Source organism: Dendrobates tinctorius, unplaced genomic scaffold (genome assembly GCF_039654945.1).
Source record: "Dendrobates tinctorius isolate UK_male_01 unplaced genomic scaffold, ASM3965494v1 ptg000016l, whole genome shotgun sequence".
In the NCBI taxonomy this organism is placed as follows: Eukaryota; Metazoa; Chordata; class Amphibia; order Anura; family Dendrobatidae; genus Dendrobates; species Dendrobates tinctorius.
Genome location: NW_027361684.1, coordinates 90,884,714 through 90,908,448, shown reverse-complemented (window position 1 = coordinate 90,908,448; position 23,735 = coordinate 90,884,714). Strand labels below are relative to the sequence as shown.

Genomic DNA, 23,735 nt, shown 5'->3' with positions numbered 1-23,735 from the left:
TGCATACTACATACATACTACATATATACTACATGCATGCTACATACATACTGCATGCTACATACATACTACATACATACCACATATATACTACATACATACTACATGCATACTACATACATACTACATGCATGCTACATACATAACACATATACTACATGCATGCTACATACATACTACATGCTACATACATACCACATACATACTACATACATACTACATACATACTACATGCATGCTACATACATACTACATGCTACATACATACTACATATATACTACATGCATGCTACATACATACTACATGCTACATACATACTACATACATACTACATGCATGCTACATACATACTACATACATACTACATACATACTACATGCATGCTACATACATACTACATGCTACATACATACCACATACATACTACATACATACTACATACATACTACATGCATGCTACATACATACTACATGCTACATACATACTACATATATACTACATGCATGCTACATACATACTACATACATACTACATACATACTACATGCATGCTACATACATACTACATGCTACATACATACTACATATATACTACATGCATGCTACATACATGCTACATATATACTACATGCTACATACATACTACATGCATGCTACATACATACTACATACATACTACATGCATGCTACATACATACTACATGCTACATACATACCACATACATACTACATATATACTACATGCATGCTACATACATACTGCATGCTACATGCATGCTACATACATACTACATACATACTACATGCTACATACATACCACATACATACTACATACAATACATTCATACAATACATACATAGACATACAGTACATATAACATAGAGTAACATACTTACCAATACTTGTCACATTGTTCCCCGAAGCCATTGTCTTTTAAAGGAATAAATATTACCATAACAAACCACAAAAATACTCACCCACGATCCGAAGCAGTCCACGAGTGTGTCCCACGACGATCTTGGGTAGAGAACTGCAGCATCAGCTGATGCCGCCGTTCTCTACGGGCTGCAGGAATCCAATGACGGAAGGTAGGTATCCTTCCGCACTGTATTCCTCCGCCACTTAAAAAAAAAAAGTCCCTAGTCTCACTTTATGCCATTGCTGTGTGGGAATTTCCCACGCAGCAATGGCATAAAGTGAGACTAGGGACTTTTTTTTTTTTAAGTGGCGGAGGAATACAGTGCGGAAGGATACCTACCTTCCGTCATTGGATTCCTGCAGCCCGTAGAGAACGGCGGCATCAGCTGATGCTGCAGTTCTCTACCCAAGATCGTCGTGGGACACACTCGTGGACTGCTTCGGATCGTGGGTGAGTATTTTTGTGGTTTGTTATGTTAATATTTATTCCTTTAAAAGACAATGGCTTCGGGGAACAATGTGACAAGTATTGGTAAGTATGTTACTCTATGTTATATGTACTGTATGTCTATGTATGTATTGTATGAATGTATTGTATGTAGTATGTATGTAGTATATATGTGGTATGTATGTAGCATGTAGTATGTATGTAGTATGTATGTAGCATGCATGTAGCATGCAGTATGTATGTAGCATGCATGTAGTATATATGTAGTATGTATGTGGTATGTATGTAGCATGTAGTATGTATGTAGCATGCATGTAGTATGTATGTAGTATGTATGTAGCATGCATGTAGTATGTATGTAGCATGTAGTATATATGTAGCATGTAGTATGTATGTAGCATGCATGTAGTATATATGTAGTATGTATGTAGCATGTAGTATGTATGTAGCATGCATGTAGTATGTATGTAGTATGTATGTAGCATGCATGTAGTATGTATGTAGCATGTAGTATATATGTAGCATGTAGTATGTATGTAGCATGCATGTAGTATATATGTAGTATGTATGTAGCATGTAGTATGTATGTAGCATGCATGTAGTATGTATGTAGTATGTATGTAGCATGCATGTAGTATGTATGTAGCATGTAGTATATATGTAGCATGTAGTATGTATGTAGCATGCATGTAGTATATATGTAGTATGTATGTAGCATGTAGTATGTATGTAGTATGTATGTAGTATGTATGTGGTATGTATGTAGCATGTAGCATGCATGTAGTATGTATGTAGTATGTATGTAGCATGCAGTATGTATGTAGCATGCATGTAGTATATATGTAGTATGTATGTAGCATGTAGTATATATGTAGTATGCATGTTGCATGCATGTAGTATATATGTAGTATGCATGTTGCATGCATGTAGTATATATGTAGTATGTATGTTGCATGTAGTATATATGTAGTATGAATGTAGCATGTATGTAGCATGTAATTTTTTTTTTTTTTTTTTACATTCAACACATTAGCCGGATGATGGGACTACTACTACTGTCCCATCATTGGCTAATGTGTCAATCACTGTCATGGTAGCAGGCATCGCCCGATGGGACTTGTAGTCCCATCGGACGATGCCTGCACAGACCCCCGAAGCCTGCACAGCCCCCCGGCAGGCCGGCACAGCCCCCCGGCAGGCCGGCACAGCCCACCGGAGCCTGCACAGCCCCCCGGCAGGCCGGCACAGCCCACCGGAGCCTGCACAGCCCCCCCGGCAGGCCGGCACAGCCCCCCGGCAGGCCGGCACAGCCCACCGGAGCCTGCACAGACCACCGGCAGGCCGGCACAGCCCCCCGGCAGGCCGGCACAGCCCACCGGAGCCTGCACAGCCCCCCCGGCAGGCCGGCACAGCCCCCCAGCAGGCCGGCACAGACCACCGGAGCCTGCACAGACCCCCTGGCAGGCCGGCACAGCCCCCCGAAAGGCCCGTACAGACCCCAGAGAGGCTGTACAAGGGAAAAACAGGGTTTTTCTTATTCCGATACCGGAAGTCCCATAGACTTGAATGGGACTTCCGGTATCGGAATCGGCGATACCGATACTTTTTTTTAAGATCGGCCGATCCATTCCGATCCGATACTTTGAAGTATCGGACGGTATCGCTCAACTCTACTCCCGGAGCAATGCTTCCAACTTCTTCCATCCGAAGTGGCCAGCTCCATTGTGGTATGCTTCCAAGACCATTGATGCCTCTCTCTTTGGGACTATCACCTGCCAGACCAGCTCATGAGTGCGGGCATTGATACTCCTCTGACACAGCTTTCCTTCATAGATGAACAGCCGACCTCTTTCCTTCCACAACTGCTGGGTTTCTTCAGGAACATCCGACTCTGGGCGTGAGTCAGCTTGCGACAGTAGCTCCTTCACCAGGCGGACTGCGGGGTCATTATCCTGAGTTTCTGCCCAGTCATTATGGGGCAATGGATTTAGGGTGACCTCTTTCAAGCCAGACCATCTGTCTCTCACTCCTTGAGCACGCTGGGCCGCAAGTGGCCGGTGGAAGGGAGGTAACGCTATTTCTTCAAGAGCCTCAGGGTCTTCTGCATATGGCAGATTAGGCATTCTGGGCAGCACATCAGCATTGGCATTCTTGTGCCCTGCTCAATACTTGATGGTGAATTCATAGTTAGATAGCCGAGCCATCCATCGCTGCTCCAGTGCACCTAGCTTGGCAGTTTCCAAGTGAGTCATCGGGTTGTTGTCCGTGAAGATGGTAAACTTGGCTGAGGCTAGGTAATGCTTGAATCTCTCCGTCACAGCCCAGACTATGGCCAGGAACTCCAGCTTGAAGGAACTGTAGTTGTCGGAGTTCCTTTCTGTGGGACGCAGCTTCCTGCTGGCGTAGGAGATCATTCTTTCTTTGCCATTCTGTACCTGTGACAGTACTGCTCCCAGTCCCACGTTGCTGGCATCAGTATACAACACAAATGGTTTGTCATAATCTGGGTAGGCCAGAACTTCATCTCCTGTGAGAGCCATCTTCAGTCAGGTGAAGGACCTCTCCAACTCCTCAGTCCATTCAAATGTGGAATTCTTCTGTTTGGCTTTATTGGACTGCCCCACCAGAAGATTTTGCATAGGAGTGGCTATTTCAGTGAAGCCTTTAATGAACCTTCGGTAGTAGCCTACCAACCAGAGGAATTGGCGCACTTCATGGAGGTTGCTGGGCTTCGGCCAGTCCTGGATGGCTGTGACTTTGTCAGGATCTGGTGCCACACCTTCTGCACTCACCACATGACCGAGGTACTGTACCTTGGGCTTCAGGAGGTGGCATTTGGAAGGCTTCACCTTCAGGCCAAAGTTGTACAAGGCTTCAAACACCTCAGCCAGGTGCTCCAGATGATCTTCATAAGTCTTGGAGAAAACAATAACATCATCAAGGTACAACAGGACTGTCTCAAAGTTCATGTATCCCAGGCAGCACTCCATCAGCCGTTGAAATGTTCCTGGGGCAGTGCAAAGCCCGAATGGCATATAGTTGAACTCACAGAGACCCATTGGGGTGGTAAGTGCTGTTTTCTCCTTGTCTGCCTCTGCCACGGAGACCTGCCAATACCCACTAGTGAGATCTAAAGTGGAAAAGTAGTTAGCAGTTTTAAGTGCAGCTAATGATTCCTCAATTCTAGGTAATGGGTAGGCATCTTTGTGTGTAATGCTGTTAATTTTCTGTAATCAACACAAATTTTCATGGTACCATCCTTTTTCTTTACAAAAACTATTGGGGCTGCCCAGGGGCTACAACTGTCTCTGATGACCCCTGCTTCCTTCATCTCTCTCAACATCCCTTTGGCACATTGGTATTGTGTTGGGGGTATAGGCCAGTATCTTTTTTTTATGGATGAATGATCTCCAGTGGGGATATGGTGTTGAACCCCTTTTGCCTTCCCAAAATCTAGGGGGTGTTTACTGAATACCCGCTCATATTCCTGGGTCACCCTGTAAACCCCATTTTTCAGGTATGAAGGTGTGGAGTCAGTTCCCACCTGCAGGTGCTGGCACCACTCCTCCAGCTGCTTTACAGAGCCATTGTCCTCCACCTGGTTGGATGAGACCAAGGGCTCTGTTGCCTGCATTGCATTATTACTGACAGTGAGCAGTTTAGCAACTGCGGCATACCGAGGTATTGTGGCCTCCTCCTCCCCACAATTCAAAAGGCGTACAGGCACGCTCCCTTTACGTACATCAACCACCCCTCTGGCTGTCAGAACAGTGGGCCTGCTATCAGAGTATACTGGCTCTACCAATGCCTGGTAATCCTTTCCTCTGAGACGTATAGCTGCCCGTCACCAAATCAACATTTCACATCTGGGTGGTATTGCAATGGGGAAAGCATCACTCACTCTGACACTGCCAATTTCTCCGCCAGAGAGTTCTACCTGCTGTCTTTGCATCAGGGTCTTGATCTCCATCTGCAGGACTCGTTGTTCACTGAAACCAGCAGTCTCAGCCACCTGTTGCAACAAGACAATAACCTCGGAAAGACAATTTTCAATTTCATTTGTACCAAGAGTCGTCATGGGATTACATTCTCGTCGATCAATATCCACAACTATCAGACCTTGAGATTTTAGTTCTACCCTCCCCACTTTAACAGTAATTTCTTTACATCCCACTTGTGGTAAAGACTGACCATTGCTGACAACTACCGTTAGTTCATCACTGGCACCACGGATGTGTTCAGAGTCAGCCCAATACCGCTTGTAGAGGATATAGGGCATAGTGGTCACCTGGGAGCCAGTGTCCAGCAAAGCGTTCATGGGGATGCCGTCAATCACCACAGGAAGGATCGGTCTCCCTCCCACATACTTGGCTTGCCAGTTCCTTGGGCCTTGTGGTCCTACTCCTGGGGGTTGGCCCTCTGCCCCAGGGGTTGCTCGTTTAAAGGACAGAATCTTGCAAGATGACCTGCCTTGTAGCAGCAACGACAGATGGGACGTCCGTCCTGGTCATACCGATCGTTGTTCCTCCCTCGGAGTGGCGATGTTCTCCTCTTCCGGAGCCATGGGACATCCTCTGGACTGGAAGCCAGCTGGATCTTCTCCTTGGAGGACACCTGCAGGGACTGCACGGTTTTAGTAAGTGCAGCCATACCTTTGGTCAACTCCTGGACTTGAAGACGCAGCTTTTCTGTTGGATCTTTATCCAGAGTCTGTGCATCAGCCTCCACAGGGATGGAAGGGAAAGATGTTGCTTCCTGGTGGTAGGTGATCGCTGGGCATCTAGGGGGCGCTGGACGGCTGATAGTTGGATCCTGCAGTACCCGAATAACCCTGTCCTTGAAATCAGCAAAGTCCAGGTCAGGATTTTGTAGGGTTATGATGCGCAGCTGCGCTCTGTGGGTACTGGAGAGGAGTCCTTCAATGAACTGCTCTTTTAACAGTTTGTCTTCCTCTTTCACACTGTCAGGATCAATTTGCTTGACGGTTCGCAAGGCCTCCTGCAGGTTAAGAGCATAGTCCCTTATATTGTCCTGCACTTTTTGTTTACACTCAAAGAACCTCATCTTGATTTCAGCTGCAGGGGTGTCAAAGGTGCGTTTTAGCTTGGACAAAATCTTTTTAACAGTCTCTTTGTCAGTGTCCTGCCAGGCTTTTACTTCTCTCTATGCTGCACCTGTTAGCTGCCCAATAAGGATGTTCACCTTCTGGCTTTCAGATAGAGGATACACCTCAAACAAACTGCACAGTCTCTCTTTAAATTCACTCAGGGTATGGGACTCACCCGAGTACTGCGGTAACCAGGCCGCTCCCGGTATGTAGGGCAAGGACAGCGGCATTATGAGGACCGCTGCGGTGTGTGCTATTGGAGCCGCAGCCGCGTTGGGCCCTGCATCTTGCGGCGCTGAGGTGTTGGCGGGGGCGTCCGCCACTGCATCGGTGCGTGCCTCCGACATTCTCTTCCCCCCTAGTTAACGTTAGCCAGGCCCCGGGGATGAGCAGGCTTACCGGCCGCAGGCCTCTGCTCCTCCCACTTCTCGCACGCTGTCCTCTTCCCGCGTGGCACTTCACTCCTTCGTGCTCTTCGGCTGGCTCCGCCCACGACGGCCCGCCTCTTTGGTTTCCCATGCGTGCCAAGTAGTGGGATAATGGCGGCAATGGTACAAACAGCCTAATGCACACAACACAGTCTCTGGCACACAGGACCCGGGGATACCAGGTTCCGTAATCCTGTTCGTGATGCCAAAATGGGTCGCCCTCCCAGGTTGTGGGGTACTCGGTACCGGGCCGGTCTCTCAGAGGGGATTGTCACAGCAGCGGTGACCCGGTCCATTGCCCTGGGCGCCCATGTAAACGGGGTTGATTTGGGAATAAAGTTTATAAGTGATTCGTGACGCCACCTGTGGTGTTCGGCAAGGGAGGTGTTAAGCCGACGCTGCAAGCAGATCCTCTGGGACAGATAGTGTAGTGCAGCAATGATGTAGCCCTCCACAGGCAGGGCTGTAGTCCCAGGGCAGTGTAGACAAAGGGCTAGGAAGAAGGTGCAATTGTTTGGCACAGAGATGTAGCAGTGCTGAGGATGTTGCAGGAAGGAGGCAAGGACACAACAGGGTGCAGTTTCTTTACCTTTACTTGGCAAACACAGTCCAGGGTCCTGGTTACAGATGGCACAGGAGCAGGTTAGCCTGGAAGCAACTCAGGGATCTCTCTATCAGATGGGTTGTGTAGTCTCCTTCCTAGTGCGGGCTTGAGGTACATGCAGTACAGTGTTACACTGAAGTTCCTCCTTCTTATCTTCTCTTAGAACTACCTCGTATGGCAGACAGCTGTAGCCCTCTATCTCTCTTGGCTCACCCGTCGCTGTTGTGCCTCCAAGTCTTAGGTGGGAATAGAGCATTTACAGCTTCCTATTCCTCTGGTTTCTGTTGCAGGACCTTCAGTATCCATACAACCGTGGAGACCAGGCTCCAGATCATGCACTATCACTGGGAGGGAGCTCTCTATCCTCAGCTCAACCACCAGCTTCTCTCCACGCATCTACACTCCTTGCCCTCCTCACACTAGCTAACTAATTTCCCCTCCTGGCCCTCAGAGAGCACTCCTCCCCCAATTCTGGTTCAGAGCTCCCTCTGCTGGCCTGGAATGGGTACTGTGTTGCATGACATGATTAACTGTTAGAGAGACTCTTCCTTGCTTCCAAGCATGACATCACCCTCCCTGGAGGAAGGCAATGCCATTGTGGCGACCATACTCCTGGGGGCGCCACAGTTGTCTGAGGAATTATCTGCCATGTTGAATGCAGTTGGGCACACAAATCATCAAGATTCACTACTTTCAGCTCCCCTTGCAATTGCTGACCAATGATATCCCAAATGTGCTTAATAATAGAAATGTCGGGAAACTCTGCAGGCCATGAAAGCAAGAGCAAAATGTGATCTAGTGTTGTTGTGTTGAAAAATAGCACTAACACTGGTTGCACAATTAAATCAATGTATTGACAACCTGTTGGTGTACCTGGAATGAAGCCATTCCAGAATGAATACTTCTACATTGCACTGCCCAAGTGGTTTCCAGTGATGAGTCCCACTCTTATCTTGAGAGCAATGATAGCCGGAGAGTGGTATGGAGACCAAGTGGGTCACACCATGAAGATACCTTCACAAGGAAACTCCACACTGGCCTTACTACAGGTATTATGGTGAGGGATGGTATTATCTAAGGTCACTGGACCCCTCTTATCTACATTCTAGGTACTCTAACTGCTCAGTGCTACACTGATTTGGTCTTGGAAATAGTGATAAAGCCATTTTTCCAGAGTATGCAAGAAACTGTTCTTTAACATGACATTGCTGGGCCACATGCTTCTCTTCATGTTGTGAGCAGACTGTGTGGCCTAAATGAGCTACCATGGCCTACAGCATCTCTAGACTTGTTTCCCATGAAACACATAAAAGACCTGATAGATTGACAATCACAAACAAAGCTGCCAGCAGTAGATCTTGATGATTTACGTACCTAAGTGCATTAAGCATGGTAGAACATTCCTCAGACAACCAGAAATACCCTTATGGATAGCAGCCAATGTGTGTAAGTGCTTGTATTTCTGCACATGATTCTCATACTCAATACTGAATTAATTGAGATGTTTTGAAAATGTTGGTTCCATTTTTTTCATTATCTTCATATTATTAACAAATCTACCCATTCTAGGATTCCCATAATTGCATGATTTTTCCATCTTGGTGTTGTAATTTCTATATTGATGATTATATACCAATTAATCTGAAGACAAAGTGACAGTCTTTGTTTGGCAATTTCCACTACAGCTGTGGCCTCTTATTTAAGTGTAGCCATATTGGATGTAGGTTTGAATCTTGAACCAGATAGTAAATATAATTACAGATTGAAAAAATGCCAGTATCAGTAAGCAAAGAAACATTGTCTTTTATCTAACTTCTAAATAATTAAAGCGGCTGTCTGGGCAATTTTGATTACCTATTTTTGAGATCGGTCATCAATGTTGGGTTGGTAGAGATCCAATATCTGGCACCCCAGATGTCATTACCTCTGGCAAGGGCCAAATGTGAAAATTGAACAGCACAGCTACATTCAAAGTATAGCAGTCACTGCCGGGTACTGCACAGCAGCTCCTATACTCCTAATGAACTTTTTTAAGGAAGATTCTCTTTATGAGATGACTGGACACTCCATTTAATACAAGATCACTTTTTAAAACTTGCTTGAAAAGTAAAAAACATACGGTGATCCAGGACCACATAGCTAAATGGAACATCACTTACAGTAAACAAACTAACAATGACAGGCTGATACAGAGGGGAGAGAGGACCCTGCCCTTTCGGGCTTACATGCTACAGGATGGTGGAGAAGGAGACAGTAGGTTGGTGGGTTGCAGCTGTTTCGGTGTTGGTTGAGGTGAGATCACCGGTAGTGGTGAGAGAGAAGGAGGTAGCGGGGCCATTGCAGGCTGTAGGCTTTCTTGAAGAGGTGGGTTTTCAGGTTCCGTCTGAAGGATCCAAATGTGGTTGATAGTCGGACTTGTTGGGGCAAAGAATTCCAGAGAATAGGGGCTATTTGGGAGAAGTCTTGGAGGCGGTTGGGTGAGGAGTGAATAAGTGTGGAGGAGAGAAGGTGGTCTTGGGAGGACCGGAGATTACATGAGGGAAGGTATCGGGAGATTAGTTCAGAGACATATGGGGGAGACAGGTTATACATGGCCTTGTAGGTCAGTATTAGTAATTTGAACTGGATACTCTGAGGGAATGGGAGCCAGTGAAGAGATTTGCAGAGGGGAGAAGCGGAGGAGTAGCGAGGAGAGAGATGAATTAGTCGGGCAGCAGAGTTAAGGATGGACTGGAGAGGTGTGAGGGTGTTAGCAGGGAGACCACAGAAAAGGATGTTGCAGTAGTTGAGGCGGGAGATGATGAGGGCATGCACAAGCATTTTAGTAGACTGAGGGTTGAGGAAAGGACGGATTTCTGGAAATATTTTTGAGCTGGAGGCGACAGGAGGTAGAAAGAGCTTGGATGTGCGGTTTGAAGGACAGGGCAGAGTCAAAGGTTACTCCGAGGCAGAGGATGTCCGGTACTGGGGAAAGTGTGATGTCATTAATTTTTATAGGTAGGTCGCGTACGGAAGATCTGAGAGATGGAGGAAAGATGATGAGTTCAGATTTATCAACATTGAGCTTGAGGAGAAGAAGGAGGATATGGCTGATAGACACTCTGGGATTCTGGACAGCAGAGAGGTGACATCTGGGCCAGAGAGGTAGATCTGGGTGTTATCAGCATAAAGGTGGTAGTGGAATCCGTGGGACTTTATGAGTTGCCCCAGACCAAGTGTATAGATTGAGAAGAGTATGGGTCCTAAAACAGAGCCTTGGGGGACTCCAACAGAGAGAGGATGGGATGAGGAGGTGGTGTGGGAGTGGGAGACGCTGAATGTGCGATTGGAAAGGTATGAGGAGATCCAGGATAGGGAAAGGCTGTTGATACCAAAGGAGGAGAGTATCTGTAGTAGGAGGCAGTGGTCAACTGTGTCGAATGCAGCGGACAGGTCTAGAAGCAGGAGTATAGAGTATTGTCCATTTGATTTGGCTGGAAGTAGGTCGTTAGTAATTTTGGTCAGGGCTGTCTCAGTGAAGTGATGGGGGCGGAAACCAGATTGTAGATTGTCAAAGAGCAAGTTAGATGATAGGTGGGAGGAAAGTTCAGCATGGACGTGCTGTTCCAGGAATTTGGAAGCGAATGGGAGCAACGATTTTGGGCGATAGCTGGACATAGCGGTTGAGTCGAGGGTTGGCTTTTTAAGGATAGGCGTGATTGTGGCATGTTTGAAAGTAGAAGGGAAGGTACCGGACGTTAGTGATAGGTTGAATTATTAGCCATAATAAAGAAGATAAAGTGGAAAGTAGATTAAGATGCAAGAGATGAATAATTTGATTTCTGCTGACTTAATCCGGCATCCAACATCTGCTACCACACTTTAGACTGTAGGCACACCATTACTTTTATGGTTTTGAGATATTATTGATGTGCTGAAAGTGGCCTGGCATCAATGTTCTACTGTTAGTGATCGATTCACGCAGATTAATCACACGTGGTTGCAGACTGTTCTTTTAATAAGCTGCAACTCAAATGACTGGTGAAATTAACTAGCACTTGAATACATTAGGCAATGTTCCCACAGTGAACTTTTGATGAGTTGTTAATGTTGCAGATTTGCTGTACCATTTCTGCACCTGTTAGGTAAATTAGGTTACTTGAGTTTACTTATTTTTTTATTGCGTTTTTCAGTGCGTTTTTTTCGTGATTTTATCTCGTTTTTGGCGCTATAGTTTTTGGTATGCCATGTTTAAATAAAGCTGCTTTGTTTGTAATACTTACTGGTATTTAGTATTAACAAAACTTTATTAATATAGGCACGTGCAGACACATGCGTTCTTGATGTGATTCTGCCTTGGTAACACACCAAAACGCATGTGCATTTTCACCTGCAAATTCTTCGCATCTATTGCAAGTCTATGGCATAAATTTGCACAGAAAATTCAGTGTACCTGCAAGATAAATTTACATGTTGCAGATTTGAAACCAGCACCACAGGTCAGTTTGCGTCGAGTAAAATAGTAGCACAGTGGGCATGAAATTTCTACAAATCCTATCCACTTTGCCGGAATTGTAAGGTCACGTGCACAATCTAAGTATTTGGTGAGTTTTTTACCTCAGTATTTGTAAATCAAAACCAGGAGTAGGTAAAAACTGATGACGTGTGACGTGTTTCTATTATACTTTACTTCCGTAAGTTCCACTCCTAGTTTTAGCTTACAAATACTGATTTAAAAAGTTCACCAAATACTCAGCGTGTGCACGTGGCCTTAGACGTGAAAATATGCAGCATCAAAAACTCATTGTGGGCACACAGTATTATAGTGTTTACTATTGCAGTACAGTGTGGTTCTCAATGGTTCTCCATGGTGGGGTGCCTAACCATACCAGGATCAGACATGAGTGGAAGTATTTTAGTGTGTATTTTAGTTGTTTTTATCAGTGTTTTTTTCTATATAGTTTAAAGATGAACTTTATTACTTTTTTAGAGATTTAGCTTGTTTATTGGATGTGTCTTGTTTGTACAATGTATCTTTTTTGTATTATATTACTTAGCATTTACCTGCTTGTTGTGCCTGGTGCCATTCCTCATAGGCACAGAGTGGTCACAGAATGCTCCTGCCAGTGATTCAGCTGCCACTGCTGACTTCACATCAACACAGCAGGAGCTTTTTTCTGATCTGCTCTATTGACAGAGCAGGACTGCCATCGTCATTCAGATTCACAGCCAGATCCATTCTGCCTAAATCAGAGAGCCAACTGTTAGAATGATGTCTGAAGTCACACCCCTTCAATATTATAGGGAGGAAAAGAGGCCGCCATTCTGTCAACGTGATGTCAGCAGAGGCAGCTGGATCCCTGGCAGGAGCGGTCTGTACCAGCAAAGAATGGTGCTGAGCACAACAGGCAGGTAGGCTCTGCTTTTCACAAAGTCCTAGATACCCACTTTAAATCATTGAAATATTAACCCCTTTCCAACATTGGGCATAATAGTATGCCGATGTCGGATGCCCTCCTTTTAATGTGGCCTTTGACACTGAGCCCACATCTTTTCCGGCTCATGTCAGCTGTTTTAAACAGCTGGCAAGTGCCGCTAACAGCAGCAGAAGCAATTTTTCTTTAACAAAGTTTGGAATTTTTTATCACCACTTATATAAAAAAGAACCTAGACATGTTTGGTGTCTATGAACTCATAATGACCTGGAGAATAATTATGGCAGGTCAGTTTTAGCATTTAGTGAACATAGTAAAAAAGCAAAAGAAAAAAACAACTGTAGGATTGCACTTTTTTGCAATTTCACAGCACTTTGATTTTTTTTCCTGTTTTCCTGTACACAATATGTTAAAACCAATGGTGCAAAAGTACAACTCGTCCGGCAAAAAACAAGCTCTCACATGGCCATTTTGGCCAAAAATAAAAAAGTTATGGCTCTGGGAAGAAGGGGAGCAAAAAATGAAAATGCAAAACCAAAAATACCTCTGGTTGTTAAGGGGTTAAAATTAAAACCAACTTACTGTCTAGTGAATTTCTCTGCAACATGTGCATATTTTCTTCTATGAATTCTGTATATGCTTCCTGTCCATAATATTGCAATACAAGTGATATCCCTAATTCGTAAGTACCATTCTCTTCCTCTCTTTTTACTAGCAATCAGATTATCCGATAAATACATTCATATTTAAATCTGATATGTCCAACAAAAATGTATCCAACCAAAATGTGTGAATCTCATATTGTGCATGAAGAAGTTATCATTATAACATTCTTCACACAAATATATATTTTTTTCTTAATTCACTGTCTTTTAGGGTAAAGCATATGCTTTCAAAGGTCCTTTTCCTCCAATGTGGAATCCAATTGTCTATTTGGATTACAACAATCTCTGGAGAACTATGGATGAAATGGGAAAGGAGGTAACGTTGAATAAAACTTGAATAATTACATCATAATTTAAAAACAAATCCCAAAATATATAAAGTGCTGTAGAAAAGTGCTGATAGACTACGTAGTGACAATTCCATAGCAGAAAACATTTTGGGGTGCCATAATACCATAATTTAATTTTCACTGTTCTCTGGCTACATGGCTACACATTTAGGATACCTCAAATCTAATGTTTATTTTTGCTCAAATATCAATTTTCTTTTGGGTATTGATAAAAAAACACCCTATAATTATTGACAGTAATGAATGAATGGGGGGGGGGAATCATATTTTTACATGTTTAAAACTATTTATTTCAGATTCCCAATGACTCTCCTTGGAATGCGCCACATGCTGAAAAATGGGATAAAATAACAATGAAAGAACTGATTGACAAGTTATGCTGGACCAAGTAAGTGTAAAACCCCTACAACTCGAAAGTAGGCATTTGCAGTCAAACAAAAGAGTGGACAGCCCTGAAGTGGTGATTTTATTAAAAAAGTTGCCAAAAATGCTCATAAGTAACTCTAATGCCCACGAAAAGGCCTGACTTTCTAGTAAAAGTCCAAACTTCAGGGTTTGGGGATTCTAATATACAACACTGTGCATTCACTCTCATAGTGAAAGAGAGATTTTTAGCTCTTTGCACTAACCAGGCGCTGTGGCAAAATTTACTGTTTACAAAGGATCATAAAAATTGGAGAGGAGAAGGGGTTTGACTTTATGTAAAGTCTTGTCTAAAGTCCACTTTAAGAGAGGATATTAGCGAAGGGAATGAGGACGTCGAGTCCATATGGGTCGAAATACATGGAGGGAAAAATAGTAACAAAATTCTCGTTGAGGTCTTTTACAAACCCCCAAATATAACAGAAATCATGGAAAGTCTACTACTAAGGCAAATAGATGAAGCTGCGACCCATAGTGAGATCCTTGTTATTGGGGACTTTAACTACCCGGATATTAAAAGGGAAACAGAGACCTGCGAAACCCATAAAGGCAACAGGTTTCTGCTAATAACCAAGTAAAATTATCTTTCACAGTTGATGCAGAATCCAACCAGAGGAGCAGCACTTTTAGACCCAATACTATCTAACAGACCTGACAGAACAACAAATCTGCAGGTCATTTGGCATCTAGGAAATAGCGACCACAATATTGTACAGATTCACTTGTCTTTTGCTAGGGGAACTTGTCAGGGAGTCACAAAAACACTGAACTTTAGGAAGGTAAAGTTTGACCAGCTTAGAGATGCCCTTAATCTGGTTGACTGGGGCAATGTCCTCAGAAATAAGAATGCAGATAATAAATGGGAAATGTATAAGAACATTCTAAATACTCACTGTAAGCGGTTTATACCTTGTGGGAATAAAAGGACAAGAAATAGGAAAAACCCAATGTGACTAACCAAAGAAGTAAGAGGGGCAATTAACAGTAAAAAGAAAGCATTTAAACTACTTAAGCAGGATTGCACCATTGAAGCTCTAAAATACTATAGGGAGAAAATAATTTATCAGAAAAACTAATTAGAGCTGCCAAAAAAGAAACCGAGAAGCACATTGCTAAGGAGAGTAAAACTAATCCCAAACTGTTCTTCAACTATATCAATAGTAAAACAATCATACGTGAAAGTGTAGGCCCCTTAAAAAATTGTGAGGAAAGAATGGTTGTAGATGACGAGGAAAAAGCTAATTTATTAAACACCTTCTTCTCCACGGTATTCACGGTGGAAAATGAAATGCTAGATGAAATGCCGAGAGACAAAGAAAACCCTATATTAAGGGTCACCAATCTAACCCAAGAAGAGGTGCAAAACCGGCTAAATACGATTAAAATAGATAAATCTCCGGGTCCAGATGGCATACACCCACGAGAACAAGAGAATGGAGTAGTGTAATAAACATGCCATTATTTCTTATATTTAGGGACTCTATAGCGTCGGGGTCTGTTCCACAGGACTGATGCATTACAAATGTGGTACCAATATTCAAAAAGGGTTCTAAAAGTGAACCTGGAAATTATAGGCCAGTAAGTCCATCCTCTATTGTTGGTAAAATATTTGAAGGGTTTCTGAGGGATGTTATTCTGGATTATCTCAATGACAATAACTGTTTAACTCCATATCAGCATGGGTTTATGAGGAATCGCTCCTGTCAAACCAATCTAATCAGCTTTTATGAAGAGGTAAGCTATAGACTGGACCAAGGTGAGTCATTGGACGTGGTATATCTTGATTTTTCCAAAGCGTTTGATACCATGCCACACAAGATGTTGGTGCACAAAATGACAATGCTGGTCTGGGGGAAAATGTGTGTAAATTGGTAAGTAACTGGCTTAGTGATAGAAAGCATAGGGTGGTTATAAATGGTATATTCTCTAACTGGGTCCCTGTGACCAGTGGGGTACCACAGGGGTATTGGGACCTATTCTCTTCAACATATTTATCAACGATCTGGTAGAAGGTTTACACGGTAAAATATCAACATTTGTAGATGATACAAAACTTTGTAAAGCAGTCAATACAAGAGAAGATCGTATTCAGCTACAGATGGATCTGGATAAGTTGTAACTTGGGCCAAAGGGTGGCAGATGCAGTTTAACAATGATAAATGTAAGGTTATACACATGGGAAGAAGGAATCAATATCACCATTTCATATTGAACAGGAAACCACTTGGTAAATCTGACATGGAGAAGGACTTGGGGATCCTAGTTAATGATAAAATTACCTGGAGCAGCCATTGCCAGACAGCGGCTTCCAAAACAAACAGGATCATGGGGTGCATTAAAAGAGGGCTGGATACACATGATGAGAGCATTATACTGCTTCTGTAAAAATCCCTGGTTAGACCGCACATGGAGTACTGTGTACAGTTTTAGGCATCGGTGCTCAGGAAGGATATAATAGAACTAGAGCAAATACAAAGGAGGGCAACAAAATTAATAAATCGGATGAGGGAACCTCAATACCCAGAGAGATTAGCAAAATTAGGATTATTTAGTCTAGAAAAAAGACGACTGAGGGGCAATCTAATAACTAAGTATATAAGGGGACAATACAAATATCTCTCCGAGGATCTGTTTATACCAAGGAAGGTGATGGTCACAAGGGGGCATTCTCTGCGTCTGGAGGAGATAAGGGTTTTCCACCAGCATAGAAGAGGAATCTTTACTGTTAGGGCAGTGAGAATCTGGAATTCCTTGCCTGAGGAGGTGGTGTTGGCGAACTCAGTCAAGAGGTTCAAGAGAGGCCTGGATGTCTGACTGGAGGTTAACAATATTGTATCTTACAGGTATTAGGTCCTTTAGAAGGACGTAGATCTGGGGATTTATTCTGACGGAACATAGGTTAAACTGGATGGACAAATGTCTTTTTTCGGCCTTGCTAACTATGTTACTTAGCTGTTACTGGTAACATCATTAGAGCGGTTACTGTTTGGTAACAGTTTTGCAAAGTGCAGGGCAATACTGGGTTACTGCAAATAGCGAGATTTTGCTCTTACTCTGAGAGAATTTGTGGAGGGTTGCAAAATGCCACTACAAATGCTAGGATCCCATAACCCTTAAATTCAGGCCCGACTTTTGCAAGAAAGTCAGACCAGTTTGAAGGCATTTGGGTTATTTATGACCACTTTTTAAAAATAACTTATATTTAGAAAAATCACCCATTTTTGGCTGCACACTCTTTAATTAAATAAAAGGGCAATCCCAGAGTGGTTATAGGAACACCTGGCTTGATAACTTGCTATTAATACCAAAAATGTTCAAATTGTTTTTTTAAGCCCATGACATTCTATTTTTAGCTATTATTTTACATGTTTCTCTCACTTTGATTGTAATAGATAACTATTATATACAATATGTGGAAATAATGGACATGTAATAAATAATACAGAGGTGAAAATCTTCTGAATACCCCCAGCTGTCATGCCATCCCACCTGCATCCTGCGATCATGTGACAGGGGCGTTGACATACGGGTCTTATGACACGCTACCAGCTCTCTTGCATTAAATGCCTCTGTCAAGGATTGACAGCGGTATTTAACAAGCTAACAGTCGGTGGTGGATCTCGATTTCACATGTGGATGATAGAGGCAAATCAGATACGGGTTCAGCTCCGAAGCTTGCATAAAAGTGAGAGACACGACCTTTGACATATCTATACATCAATGGTCGGGAAGGGGTTAATGTCGGGGAATCTAAGCTGTATTGAGGCATTCTGACTTTTATCCAAAATGGTTTTGGGGGTGAGAAAGACCCAACCTGTTGGATTTCCAATGGCCAATTCTTTTCGTTATCCTGAGAGATAAGAAAATGGTGAGGCTAAGCCAAGTTTTTCTTGATGAAGTCGTGGGAGATAGTTGTCAGCTAATAATTAAATCAATTGTGTATGGAAGGGGGCTCAAGATATGAATGTAAATGATTATACTAAAGTTAGTGTGGTAAAGAACACAGAACAATAACGTGGCTAGACTATACAATACCACCTCGGAATCAAAACATTCATACTTAAATTATACATATGTTTTTAAGCATAGTATATTGATTTTCTATGATCTTGCAGCACAGCCAAGAAGTTTGCAACACTTTTTGTGAATGTAAATGTAACATCAGAACCTCATGAAGTTTCAGCACTTTGGTTCTTGTGGTATGTAAAGCAATGTGGAGGAACCACAAGAATTTTTTCGACATCTAATGGTGGTCAGGTAAAGCTAATACTATTTTAAATTATAATTACTATTTAGATGATAGTTTTAAATTCTTCAGTTATAATTTCATTATGTTTCATCCTGAGGGCTTAAAGAAGCACTCCAATGGAGATGTTTTAAATAAATCTGTATATATGAGTATATAGCATAGTGTGTATGTGTTAATATACTCACCTACAGCTGCCTTCTCCAATGACGTCACTGCACTTCAGACTATCCACTCACTCTATGCTTTATACATAAGCCAGAAGTCTCTTTATGTTCTGGCGCCCCTTAGTCTTACATTGGAAAATTTACTTCTGGGTCACACAGGGCGCAGTGTGACCCAGCACGTCTGAAGAGCGGTGATGTCACTTTGAACAGGAGTGCAAAGGCACTGGACACCGAAGAAGGTGACAATTGGTGAATATATTAACACACTACAATATATGCACATACAGACACATTTATTAAAACAATTCTTCATGGGAGTGTTTCTTTAAAGGAAACCTGTCAGTTAGATTATGTTGCATGAACCAGACTCTTGCCGCATTATTATAGCCTTATTCTCAGGACTCTGTTGTCGGGTGACCCAGAACCAGGGGCTCCTTCCCTGTCCCCAATGCTAGGGGTTGATTTAGCTCGCACTGTTCCCCGAGTTACTTCTGAAGGTGAAGATGCTGTAGTCATATACTTTGCATTGTCTCCTAAATCCGTCCTCCATCTGTACCCTTCCCTCACCCAGAGAAGAGGAGAGTAGCAATTCACCATAGTGCACCAACTATATGATCAAGGTAACACGAACAGTGGAAACGGAAAATACAAGGCATGCAAATATACACTCACCTATAACAGAAGAATGCACCGGGGAGTGGAGGATGGGGTAAAACCAAAGTAGCAGAAGAAAGGGAGATATCACACTCACTAAACCAAGCAACAGTCATACATAAATCCACCAAATGCCTACTTAAATAAACACCAACTACTATCCTCTCAGCCATGCAGCATAAGCTAGATCTGATGATGTGTGTCAGTCACGACCTAGATTATATAGGGGATAGGAGTGGCTAATCATGTTCAGCTGAGAGCCTAGCTCCCAGAGCTCTCAACAGAGCAAATTAACCCCTGCACAGCCAAAAGAAATTTACACCATTTAAAAAGAAGTTGAAGTGCTTCTATTCAGCACAGGATTAATAGCAATCAGATGGTGCGGTCTACTGGCTCCTCTCTGTCCTGGTAACCCCATTACACTTGTATGCTTTACTCTGTAATGCTGTTGTGTTTCAGATAAAACCTACTTTGAAATGCCAGCTGACTAGTTTGAGGTAGGTTCCCAGATTCTTCTGCCTACCCTGATCCCCATGATTGACAGGTCTGTCCTTATGTGTGTTGTACAAAGAGAGACCTGTTAGGCATAGGGAGTGGGGCAGAGAGACGCCCCCAGGGCTCTGCCTAGGACTTGTCATCCAAGATGCATTGTCAATGGCCTCCTTTTAAAGTATGTTTGGGCAGCAGGAATCAGCTCTCCGGTTCCCTTTAAATAGACCCTGTCAGTAATCATGAATTAACTAAGACTTGCATTGTCTATTCCATTTCTATTACTACTATGAGTCTATGGATAATTTTCTCCATGGGCAACAACAACAGCAAAGGGCAATGACAGTTTATTAATATATTTTCAGGAGAAAAAACAAAAGGACACCATAAAACATACACAATACAAAGTACTATCAGTCTTTCATTATAACATTTCAGTATAGATTCATTATAAATCACATTTTGTTTATTAAGGAAAGAAAATTTGTTGGTGGAGCTGGACAAATTAGTGAAAAAATGGCAGAACGCTTACAAGGTCGGGTAAAACTGCAGAGGCCTGTTGTTCGTGTTGATCAATCTGCTGAGAATATTACAGTAGAAACTGTCAATCATGAAATATATGAGGTAGGAATTTCATTTTGTTTTCAAAAGATCTCGATTTTCTTTTTTTTTTGTTAAAATGTGAGTCAGATTCCTTTGTTAGCAAGGTACATGCCTAAAGACCTTTATAAACATAAAGTTGCAATTGTATATGCATAAAAAGCTTAAGTCCATATGCATCTTTGCTCAGATTTATTGTCATTGTTCATTTAATTGTTCAGTTGCTATCTAAATGTAAGCTTAAAGGGAACCTGTCACCTGTAAAAACGTTATTAACCTGCAGATATCGTATATCTCTCTACTCTCCCCCCTCTCTTAACAATGATACTGAAAAACAGAAAAAAAAGTTTAAAAATAAAAATATAACAATTGTATTAAAAAATAAATTAAAAAGTTGTAATAAAAGTAAACATATTTGATATTGCACAAAGGTTCAACTTATCAAAATATAACATTTTCTAATCCGTATTATAAAAACCATAAAGGAAACAATGGAAACCCCATTTTTCAGTTGTCACTCCTTTACCAAACAACACAATAAGATGCATTCATAACATAATTTTTTTCACAAAATGGCACCAATAAAATAACTTCTTGCCACTCAAAAAACAAGCATTCACGCAGCTTAGTCGAAAGAAATGTAAAATTGGTTTGGGTCTCAGAAAATAGTCGCACAAATCAATGTGTTTGTTTTTCTTTACAAATTTCTCAATTTTTTCACTTCTTAAAGGAAACATCAAGGGATGAGCAAACCCGTGGAAGTTCATAGTCTGGTTCCCTGACTCAAACTTTATTTCAAAGTTCGGTGCAGGTAACAGGATTATACCCGAACTTAAACCATAACCAGACCCAGAACCCCATTGAAAACAATAGTGACCCTAACTTGAGATGGAAAATATTCTCTCTCTCTCTCTCTCTCCGAAACTCCGAAAATTGCAACAGACTTCAGGGAGAAGTCCATGGTCGGCATTTATCACCAAACACTAACTGTCCAGGACGAATCCCAAATTTCACTCTCACGTTATGAAGGTGCTCAGTCTTAGTACTGAAAGTGTGGCACCCAGAAGAAAATTAAGGCCGGGATCACACATGCGAGAAACTCGGACGAGTCTTGCATGTTAATACCCAGCACTGCCACCGGCACTCAGGAGCGGACCGTGCGGCTGCATGTATTGCTATGCTGCCGCATGCTCCGATCCAGGTGCCGGTGGCAGTGCCAGGTATTAATGTGCAAAACTCATCTGGGTTTCTCGCATGTGTGATGCCGGCCTAACTTTATTTTTCAGTTGTTCCTGGGGTAATTATAGTCATCGCTCGGGCACTGATCCACTACAGAATCAGCTGTCAATAAGCTCTCCCTAGTGCCACACACCTTCATAATGCTACTAACCTGCAAATTAACCCTATATCAGCTGGTTAATAGCATCATCAGACATGACAGGCTCAGTTTAAATTTCACAAAGGTCATGTCACTCTTAAGTGACATATAAACCAAGAGTGTCATTAATGTTGTAAAATTGTATCATCTGTGTGCAATCCGCGCCACGCCTCCTTAATAAAGTCTATACAAATTAGCACTAAATAAAGGTCCATATTTCATGAACCGAGGCATATTTTTTTAAAAAAAACTGAATTACTGAGGAGAGCAGCTGGAATAAAATAAAAGCAAAAACTAAGAACTTTTAACCTGGTGACAGATCCTTTTCAAATTATCTGAAAATCTGAACAAAATTAACAAAAGAAAAACAACAAATTATCCCACAATAGAATGTCTGTAAGTGTAATGTGAAAGAGGCCTTAAGAGGTAAATAGTTTTATATTACAGTGGGGAAAATAAGTATTTAATACACTGCCAATTTTGCAAGTTTTACAGTCTACAAAGAATGGAGAGGTTTGTAATTTTTATCATAGATACACTTCAATTGTGAGAGACAGAATAATAATAATCTTTATTTAATGATAATCTTTATTTATATAGCGTCAACATATTCCGCAGTGCTTTACAATTCAACAGTTTATATACAAGTCTTAAGTAAAAAAGTTAAAGATAATACAATGATATAGCAAAACTAATGATGGCCCTGCCTGGAAGGGCTTGCAATTTACAAATAATCAAAAAATAAAAGCTGGAAATCACATTGTATGACTTTTACATAATTTATTTGCATTTTACTCCATGAAACAAGTATTTGATACAGTAGAAAAATAGAACTTAATATTTGACACAGAAACCTTTTTTTACAATTACAGAGGTCAGACGTTTCCTATCATTCTCTGCAGAATTTTAATCCATGACGGCGTAGTTTGTTACTAACAGTAATGTTTGAGCCTGTGGTCCCAGCTCTCTTCAGGTCATTGACCAGGTCCTCCCATTTAGTTCTGGGCTGATTCCTGACCCTTCTCAAAATCATCCTTACCCCACGAGGTGAAATCTTGCATGGAGCCCCAGACCAAGGAAGATTGACAGTCATCTTGTGTTTCTTCTATTTTCTAATAATTGTGCCAACAGTCGTTGCCTTCTCACCAAGCTGTTTGCCTATTGTCCTGTAGCCCATCCCAGCCTTGTGCAGATCTTTAATGTTGTCCATGGTGTCTTTAGACCGCTCTTTGGCCATGGTGGTGAGAATGGAGTGTGATTCATTGAGTGTGTGGACAGGTGTCTTTTATACAGGTAGTGAGTTCAAACAGGTGCAATTAATACAGGTAATGAGTGCGGAGTAGGCAGGCTACTTAAACAAAAACTATCAAGTCTGTGAGAACCAGAATTCTTGCTGATTTCATGCAATAAAATGCAGATTAATAATTTAAAAATCTTACAATGTGATTTTCTGTTTTTTTATTTTTAGATTTTGTCTCTCACAGTTTTGTCTCTCAAGTGTACCTACAATACAAAATACAGATCTCTCCATTCTTCATAGGTGGGAAAACTTGGAAAATTAGCAGTGAATCAAATACTTATTTTCCCCACTATAGAAAGCATTCAAATAATGTTTCTTGTATTTAAACCCCTTTTATATTGTTACAGGCCAAATATGTCATCAGTGCCATTCCACCTGCTCTTTGTCTTAAAATTCATTTTAACCCTGGTTTGCCTCCGCTAAGGAATCAGCTAATTAACCGTGTTCCTATGGGCTCAGTAATAAAGTGCATGGTTTATTATAAGGAGGCCTTCTGGAGAAAAAAAGGTATGGACTCTTAGACATTAGGGACTGCTTTTAT

General features: G+C 42.1%; 1 protein-coding gene across 1 annotated transcript in view; it reads left to right on the top strand.

The window, feature by feature from the left end:
- Nucleotides 1-23,735, top strand: part of LOC141080666 (amine oxidase [flavin-containing]-like) — a 199,355-nt gene that overhangs the window by 132,324 nt on the left and 43,296 nt on the right. Inside the window, exons 4-8 of the mRNA XM_073566054.1 lie at nucleotides 13,799-13,903; nucleotides 14,234-14,325; nucleotides 18,476-18,617; nucleotides 20,391-20,540; nucleotides 23,542-23,701. Coding sequence (XP_073422155.1) covers nucleotides 13,799-13,903; nucleotides 14,234-14,325; nucleotides 18,476-18,617; nucleotides 20,391-20,540; nucleotides 23,542-23,701 — 649 coding nt within the window. The remainder of the gene's footprint in view (nucleotides 1-13,798; nucleotides 13,904-14,233; nucleotides 14,326-18,475; nucleotides 18,618-20,390; nucleotides 20,541-23,541; nucleotides 23,702-23,735) is intronic.